Raw genomic sequence first — 9,684 nt, 5'->3', positions numbered from 1 at the left:
TGGGAGTTGCTGCTACGGGCTACTTCCTGGTGGGTGGAGGCGTGGTCGAGGACCGGGCCGCGGGGACACTAAGCCCCGAAATCATCGGCTGTGTATTCATATCACTTAATTGGCCTGTTCATCTACCAGTAAACAGGCACCTTGTTGTGGGGAATGAATGACATACATATATACACTGGACCTAACCTTAGGTGTCACGGGCTCACCATAGCCCGTTCAGTAGCTAAATCTGATACCACAACAACCTTAGGTCTTATACACTTAGACCTAACCCCCTAAACACAGTGAATTATAAAAAAAAAATCAAAGTCAAACTAGTAGGTACAGAGGTACCTACCGGCAGTCAGGGAGCTCCAACGGGCAGCGTGTTACTCAGACCGCGGCCAGAAGGCGTCTGCTGGGACGGCGAGGTGCGCCTCGTTCACGGCCGAGGGATAACAACCCAACGAGCCTCTTAATAATAATAATAATAATATAATAATAATAATTTTTATTTAGGTAAGGTACATACATAAAGAGATTTTACAAAGTTTGTTGGGTTAATAGATAGAGCTAGTACATACAATGCCTAAAGCCACTATTACGCAAAGCGTTTCGGGCAGGAAGGAAGCATTTCTCTAATATTTATTCAAATTCAAAATTCAATACATATATATATATATATATATATATATATATATATATATATATATATATATATATATATATATATATATATATATATATATATATATATATATATATATATATATATATATATAACTACATTTCTCTATATTCTCGTAATAATTATTACAAGTGCATCTTCTAGTAGTCGCAAAGAAAATATTTTATTTAGAAAAGTGTGAAATTGTAATATTTGTTCTCATATTGTTAAAGTAATTAGATTTGGCTTACAAAAAAAATCCGTTCGAGGGTGTTATTTATCGAGGTTGTACAATTTTTTTCCTGCGTTAAATTCATTGAAAATAACGAACTGGGGCCAGATTCACGAATCAGTTACGCAAGCACTTACGAACCTGTCCATCTTTTCTCAATCTTTAGCGGCTTTATTTACAATTATTAAACAATTAATTAGCTTCGAGGAACCAGGAGGCTATTTTTCTGATCAGGGGGAAAAAGACACTATATAAGTAAGTGTCCACTATATAAGACACTATATAAGTAAGTAAGTGTAAATATAAGGTTCGCCGTCTTGATGCTTTGCACCATACTGGGTTGCGCCTCAGTTCTGGTGCCTTTCGTTCGACTCCTGTCCTTAGCTTGTATGTTGACACTGGCTTCCTGTCTCTCCAGGACTGCCGTGATCGCTACTGTCTTCGCTATCTTACGCGGTCCTTACAACATCCTTCCTCTCGCCTCTGTCGTGCTATAACTTTTACCCCTCCTGCGGTTCCTGTTCCTCTTCATCAGCTCCCTCTTCCTGTCCGGTTATCTCGCCTCCAGGATTCTCTCTCCGTTCGTATTTCTAATGTTTCTCCTCGTGTTGTTCCTTCTTTGCCCCCCGTGGAGAGTCCCTCTTCCGCGGTTTTGTACTTCCTTGACCCGTATCACTAAAGCTTTTACCCCTCCTACGGTTCTAAAACGCCTTTTCCTTGAGCACTTTTCTCTCACTCCCGCTCCGTTTCTGTCTTCACCGATGGGTCTAAGTCGGCGGACGGTGTTGGCTACTCTGTTGTTTTTCCTGATCGCACTTATGTGTCGCTTACCTCCGGAGACTAGCATCTTTACAGCGGAACTTTATGCTATTCTCTATGCTCTTCGTCTCCTGCTTTCTCGTTGTCAGTCCTCCTTTGTAGTTGTTGTTGACTCTTGTAGTGCCCTCATGGCTCTCGGGTCCTTTAATCCGGTTCATCCAGTAGTTGTCGAGATCCAGCATTGGCTGTTTCTTGTTCACAGTAAATTTAAGTCGGTTGAGTTTTGTTGGGTTCCCAGCCATATTGGCGTGTCTTTAAATGAGCGTGCAGATGCTGCCGCCAAGGAAGCTGTCCGCTCTTGTCCCATCTCTCGTAAAGGCGTTCCGTATTCCGACTTTTACCCGGTTATCCATTCCTCGGTCCTTACCCGTTGGCAGGCTTCTTGGTTGTCTCTTACTGGTAACAAGCTACGTACTCTTAAATGTTGTTTCCTCGTGGCCGTCCTCCTTCCACCGTAACCGGCGGTGGGAAACGGCTCTGGCGAGATTGCGTATTGGCCATGGTCACTTGATGGAGCGCCGCCCTGCTCCTTATTGTCCTAGTTGCATTGTCCCTCTTACGGTCGTGCATGTCCTTCTTGAATGTCCTGACTTTCAGGACGAGCGTGTGTCTTGCTTTCCGACCGCCCCTCGCGGTCACCTGTCCCTCAATAGAATTCTTGGTGACTCGGATACTTTTGATATCGTTCGCCTTATGCGTTTTTGTTCTCGTATTGGCATCCTTGGTGATATTTAGCGCCCTCTGATTATTTTGCGCATTTGATGGTGCTACATAGCCTTCCCGGTTTGGTGCCTTCTTTTGATAATTACTTACTTTATGCTCAATTAGTATTAAGCTTGTCATTTAAGTTTTTCATGCCCGAAACGCTTTGCGTAATAGTGGCTTTAGGCATTGTATGTACTAGCTCTACCTATAAGTCAACCAATCTTTGTAAAAATTTCTTGTATGTATGTACCTTACCTAAATAAACATTTATTTATTTTTATTTATTTATTTATTTATAATGACAGAAGTGTAAACTGTGGTATGTTAAGATCTCACACCCTTGCCCATTATGTTCTTGATTGTCCGTTGATTAATGTATATAGAAACACTGAGATAAGGACTGTTCCTTGGCAAATAGCCTGGATGTGTCACAATGGAAAGGTTGATATTCTTGAGAGATATAAGAATTTTGCACCAAGACTGTAATTATTTGTTGAATTATCTGCATGTCTCTTGCAAATTGTCTATACAGTATACCTCGGTCATAAAAGTATTTGTGTGTACGTCTGATACCATACTACTTGTGTAAAGGAGGAAATGTAGATGTTTATCTCTCAATGTTTGGTAATGTTTATTGTTTGTGATGTGTGTATATGTATGTATTAACACGATGTACTGAACGGGGTGAGAATAGCTCGAGCTACCTCATCCCTTTGTGTGTATTTTACATCAATAAACTTCAATTTCAATTTCAATGTCCAATGCTCAAAGAAGAATAGTAGCAAAAAGTGTCCACAAAGTGGATATGCAGTTGGTGCCTTTATATCATTGCTGAGTAATACAAAACATAATGAATAACTGTTAATCTATTTTGTTTTATATAACATATACATAATTGTCCAATGTTAATATGTTACTTTCATTAATGTCCCCCCCCCCCAATTTTTTTTTATTTTAGTTATTTTTTCTCTGTTTATTATCTGATTGTTTTAATCTTTACATCCTGGAGAATGCATATGTTTTCATAACTGTGCGAAAATAGAATGAAATTGGTCTACAAATAAGTCCGTCACAACTAGCAAAACTTAAGACTTAACCCCTTAACTGCGTTGCCTCCAAATATGACACCCCCCCCCCCACAGTGTGTAGGAAATAAATTCTCTGGATTTTTTTTTATAGTGTCAAAAACCCTTCCCTCAGTATGGGTATGTAAAAAATTTTGAAATTGTACTTTGGCTGCTGTGGGGTCCGTATTTTCAGTGTGACATCATTGGCAAGTGAAACACACTTATTGGATGTATTGCTGCATGCCAAGTACTGTTAGTGGACGTATTGCTGCATGCCAAGTACTGTTAGTGGACGTATTGCTGCATGCCAAGTACTGTTAGTGGATGTATTGCTGCATGCCAAGTACTGTTAGTGGACGTATTGCTGGCATGCCAAGTACTGTTAGTGGACGTATTGCTGCATGCCAAGTACTGTTAGTGGACGTATTGCTGGCATGCCAAGTACTGTTAGTGGACGTATTGCTGGCATGCCAAGTACTGTTAGTGCACGTATTGCTGGCATGCCAAGTACTGTTAGTGGACGTATTGCTGGCATGCCAAGTACTGTTAGTGGACGTATTGCTGGCATGCCAAGTACTGTTAGTGGACGTATTGCTGGCATGCCAAGTACTGTTAGTGGACGTATTGCTGGCATGCCAAGTACTGTTAGTGGACGTATTGCTGCATGCCAAGTACTGTTAGTGGACGTATTGCTGGCATGCCAAGTACTGTTAGTGGACGTATTGCTGGCATGCCAAGTACTGTTAGTGGATGTATTGCTGGCATGCCAAGTACTGTTAGTGGATGTATTGCTGGCATGCCAAGTACTGTTAGTGGACGTATTGCTGGCATGCCAAGTACTGTTAGTGGACGTATTGCTGGCATGCCAAGTACTGTTAGTGGACGTATTGCTGGCATGCCAAGTACTGTTAGTGGACGTCTGTGGTGTTAGAGGTGTGGAGTTGCCAACAGTCTGTGATGCTTGAAGTACGGAATGTCAATGTGTACGTGATGCCATATGTGAGTACGTGAAGCCAGGGATCTAAGTATACAAACATACTTATATACAGACATACGTGAATGTTTTATCAAGATATATCGGTTTATACATGCCTGACGTGAGTCTAATAGTGGTGTAAAAAGTCCTGTTTTATCAAAATGTTTATTATTAATCTGTACATATAATAGTTTTTCAAATATAATTAACTATGAATATAATATATAAAGGTCCGCCTCCATAATAGAATTGGAACATTCGAATTCACCTTAAATATATATCCGCGGAGTCCTCTAAACAAAAATAATATTAACAGTTTAGTTAAGAGCCTCTGTGCGAGAACACAAACACGTCATTATATAGAAAATGGTATGTTATATCCATTGAGGGGAATATTATACCCTTTCTAAGGGGTACAAAGATACATGTTGCAGATACATATTGCATAACATGAGCATGTATGAGAACTGTGCAGTTTTTTCAGTACCTTAATTATTTGAGTATTTTCTAATTATGAATTTTAAATGATTACTTCGAGAGTATAAATTATTACTTCCAGAGCATTTCAGAATTTTGTAATCATCATCAGACATAACTTCGTACATAAATATTTTTGGTTATCTACAAGTTTTTGTCAAAGTAAATATTGACAAACCTTTCTCTCTTAAGACACTATATATGCATATGGTATGCAAAGATTAAAAGCAAAACCCACATTTAAGTCTAGAAAGACAAAAATTATATATCACAAAGTGTTTTTTATTAGGAAAACAAGCGAAATATTTACATAACAAATGCAAGAGAAGAAATGCACAAATTAGTAAATTTGCTTTAAAAGAATACTTTGTAGCTAATCCTTGTCAATGTAGTTAAGGAGCGTATACTCGTAAGTCAATTACCACTCATAAACAGTACAGATTTATGGTTTAATGCTTTACCTGTCTTCCTGATACTAATACATTTGAAAAGTGTCAGCAGCTTCTACTCCTGCCGCTTTAATGTTGTGAGCGCTGTTAAACAGATCTACATAAGTAGGTAAACAATTATTTCCTAAGCAGGCGCCAAGCCGGGAGGACTGCGTTTTCTTAATGTTATTATTAGTACTTTCTTGTTTTGCCTGGCTTCGTGAAACAACTCCTCCACTCCTACTACCCCACTGAACCCCGCAAAACCCCTACCACATACCTCAACCAACCCGTCCTCCTAATAAAGCGTAGCATTTTGACGTATACTCTACCTAAGGCCAAAAATTGTCGCACTTGTAAATGGTAGCGACTCGCGATATTGACATACTGTCCCGTTTTCTGTTTTGGGCCTCTGGTACGTTAGGATATGGGCACTTTAGAACGGCAGTTTCTTGACGTTGGGAAACCTTAGGAGGACGGGCTGCCTCAACCTCTACCACCACACTCCACACCTCCACACCTGTTACAAGCCCCACTCCACACCCCACAACCTCCACCCAACTCCACCTGGAAAACCAGCTCCCAGGAACAAAATTATATTAGCTTACTATCCATCTTCAGCCAAACTTAGATTCCTGGATATCTGAAGAGGGCAAGAATTATCATTCATTCCAAATCTAACCTTACCCAAAAGGCAGAGTTAGTCTTTGACTTATCATATGAATCGGAGAAAGATTTGAATGAAGCATGGTAAACTGCCCAGGCAGCCAAAAGAATGCAATTGGTCTAATGTTTTACAGATCCAGATAGTCTAGGTTAAATAGGATGGTCACAACACCTTTTCTATGGGTAATTGGGCTAAGAATTTAAACCTCCAAATCTACCAGAATTTCAGTTGTTTCGTCACACATGCGAAAGCCAATTTGAGATTGAAGAGGCACCGATTATGTTCTAAAAATCCCACAGTGTGCACCTTATCATATTCAAAAGGCTTGCAGATGCTTCCCTTCCTAACTAACACCGGCTCATCAGCAACATAACCACGAAGATGAAGAGCTTCCAGTTACCTTTCTCAAAATACCTCTGGGGAAAAGCGAGAGTGGGAGGGAAAACAATTGAAGGATAAGAGCATGGGGAATTTATCCCTGTTAATTGGTAGGTCGTCTCAAGAACCTGCTAATCCTGGTTCAGGTAGATGGACAAATTGCGGGGAGAATGGCCACCTTAGTAAGAAGCGTCAACTCGCAAGTATTCAGCAAAGGTATAGATAAAGGGGTTCCAAAAGATGGCCACGATATTAGAGAAGTAATTATCACGAGAGGGCCCAAAGCTGGGGGAGGTTATTCAGTACCGTCTGTGTAGTGGGATCCCCAACAGGTCATAAATATCTCTGAAGATACCAATACGAAAGACTTGGCAAACATGCATCTTAGCATGAGCTGTTTCCCACCGTCTATTGCTGTTGCAGGAAGTAGGTCATGAAGGTTTGTCATATTTAATAGTATATTGATTGTTATCCTTAATATATGACAAAATTTCTAGCTAACAGGATCAAATTGTACTCTGAATGAAGGAGACCTTCTTCGAGAAGTTAAACAGGAATGAATTACCACCATAGCAGCGGCTTTTACAAGTTCAGTAGAGATGACATTAACATGGCAGGGTACCCAGCTTTGTTAGTAAGAGAATTACCCAAACAGACATGACTACAGCAACATGCCCAAGATGGCATGTCTACAGCAACATATCCAAGATGGCATGTCTACAGCAACATACCCAAGATGGCATGACTACAGCAACATGCCCAAGATGGCATGTCTACAGCAACATACCCAAGATGGCATGTCTACAGCAACATACCCAAGATGGCATGACTACAGCAACATGCCCAAGATGGCATGTCAACAGCAACATACCCAAGATGGCATGTCTACAGCAACATACCCAAGATGGCATGTCTACAGCAACATACCCAAGATGGCATGTCTACAGCAACATACCCAAGATAGCATGTCTACAGCAACATACCCAAGATAGCATGTCTACAGCAACATACCCAAGATAGCAGGTCAACAGCTAAATACCCAACAACAAGAAGAGAGCATACTCTCTGGTCACAAATATACGAGCAGCAGTAAAAATGATTATCGAAAAAAAAATGTTTGGGAAGAAGAGAAACATCGTTTCTGATTAAAAGAGCAGTAGTTCTAATTGACCTAACAATTACAATGTTGAGGTGATATTAGAAGGGCATAACTACGATAATGAGTAGGATTTGGTGGCATACGTAAAATAAGCAATGAAGAATAACCTGTGATAGTCATGAAAGGGATCTTGGTCATGCAGAGAAATTTAATTGTGAAAGAAGGTGAACGCAGGACGGGCGCTTGTGACCAGTATTGGTGCGTATCAAAGATGCTGTTAGATTCTGGAACGAGTTTGGACGAAACGGAATAGTCAGAAATCTAAACCTCATTTTTTCACAAGGAAGAGAAGGAATCTGTCCTACACTTGAAGAACGTAAGGTGGAGGGAGTCAGTTGTCACAATGATGTTTACGATGTCAGAAACGGTTGCAGAGGTCAATATTAGTGGCGTCACAGAGGTAGACATGAGTTGCGACCTAGCGCAGAATAAGGGCCAAAACACAGAGGGAAGGACGGAGTGGAAAATAGAGTGTGGAGATTGAGCTGAGATGTGCACGGATGTGAGGAGAGGGACACTCCCCACCGCTCACTGTGGTGAAGGAGAATGTGGCGCATCAGGCGCGGTGTCAGTAAAGAAAACATGGAAATGATTACGGATTTGGGAACCAGAAGGAGAATTAGTCAAAAGCTCCACACAACACGAGAGTGCTTATGTGATGTACTGAAGGTAACCAAGGCACTGTGGTCCAGAAAAAAGATATTGACTTTCTGCTAGAGGTACTAAAGGGTCTGGTTCATTTTAAAGTAAGCCCAAGAGTGTGGGAAGGCAAGGTGACCACCAATCAAAATCAATGCAAAAGTCTTAATATAGTAAGGCTCCTAACAAAGAGACCCAAAAAATAGGGCACCTCTGCATTCCAAATTTTCTCGTCCTCCTTGGCCAAATTTCCAACAAACCGCGCACAGCACGGAAAGGGACATACTCCAGATAGACATCTGATTCTCCAAATGAAAACCAAGTTCGAGAGGGTATGAATATCTTAAGTATTTTTAGCTGAACATTGAGGGAAGGCGGGTAAACGTGTCCATCTGGACGTTGGAATGCCGCAGGCTTTTAATATAATCTAATATTGTCATGGCAATTTCGATGATCCCTATTTCCAATGGCAAGATGGGGCGAGAGAACAACAGTACCGACACTTGTATTTATCTAGATATTTTTTTAACCTTCACCGAAACTTCACCGATGTGTAGTGAAAATCTGATCAGAAAATCCAAGGTGAGTAAGAAAATGAAGATCAGTCAGTTATTATGCAGTAATGTTTTGGGATCTGAATATGACATATATATCTGATCGATATTGGGATTTCCTATTAATGATCGCCAGAGTCTCGGTGGTGACCCCCCCTCCAAAGCTCAGTGTCCTCCCATTCGAGGCCCAGTAACCTGCTATTCGAGGCCCAGTAACCTCCCCTTCGAGGCCCAGTGATCTTCCTTTTCGAGGCCCAAAGACCTTTCATTCGAGGCCCAGTGACTGACCGCCCCTTCGAGGCTCAGTGACCTCATCTACGATATCTTCGCCTTTTATAATTTTGGAACTTTATTTTAGAATACTTTTCCTCATTCTGAGGCTAAAGAGTTGAAAATCTAAATATAATAGAAGTTCAAAGTCTGCAAGACCCAAAAAAGCTTCTTTCTGATTAACTCGTTGCTTAACATTCACAACACAGGTCAAGCCAAATTTCAAAGTACTGATGCATGTTGTCTCAGGTCAAGTGGTAAATTCAGCACGTTTCCTTTTATCGGCTCAGGAAGAGAAAAGCACGCCAGTCGAAGCCAATCTGAAGATCGAGTTCGGAGCTCGCAGAACCCCAACACTCCAAACAATATTCTATTTCATCAGATGAGGTGACCCTCAGCTTTGGCGGATATGACCTCGCTTTCTAGCTCGGTCCCGGAGAGAAACCCGAGGCATGACAGGGCGGTGATCCTGATGGCCACTGCTTCCACTGCTCAAGTTCATGAGTTGATTGAACATCTTGGAGACACTCAGCTTGCGAAGGCGTGGGGACGTCTGCCCCTTTAACTGAGACACCTGACGCAGGAGCCCGTCGATGGAGTCGTTCACCTGGCGAGACACAAACACTCATTAGCATGTAACCAACTGAAAGTGATGAATATGTAAGAG

General features: G+C 41.2%; 1 protein-coding gene across 1 annotated transcript in view; it reads right to left on the bottom strand.

Annotated features, from left to right (window-relative positions):
* Window positions 1-4,596: 4,596 nt before the first annotated feature.
* The window catches only part of LOC123754261 (ras-related and estrogen-regulated growth inhibitor-like protein), a 46,522-nt gene continuing 41,434 nt past the window's right edge, over window positions 4,597-9,684 (bottom strand). Inside the window, exon 7 of the mRNA XM_045736494.2 lies at window positions 4,597-9,624. Within this exon, the coding sequence (XP_045592450.1) occupies window positions 9,412-9,624 (213 nt within the window). The 3' untranslated portion in view covers window positions 4,597-9,411. The remainder of the gene's footprint in view (window positions 9,625-9,684) is intronic.

Source organism: Procambarus clarkii, chromosome 18 (assembly GCF_040958095.1).
Source record: "Procambarus clarkii isolate CNS0578487 chromosome 18, FALCON_Pclarkii_2.0, whole genome shotgun sequence".
In the NCBI taxonomy this organism is placed as follows: domain Eukaryota; kingdom Metazoa; phylum Arthropoda; class Malacostraca; order Decapoda; family Cambaridae; genus Procambarus; species Procambarus clarkii.
This window is presented reverse-complemented; position numbering and strand designations above follow the sequence as displayed.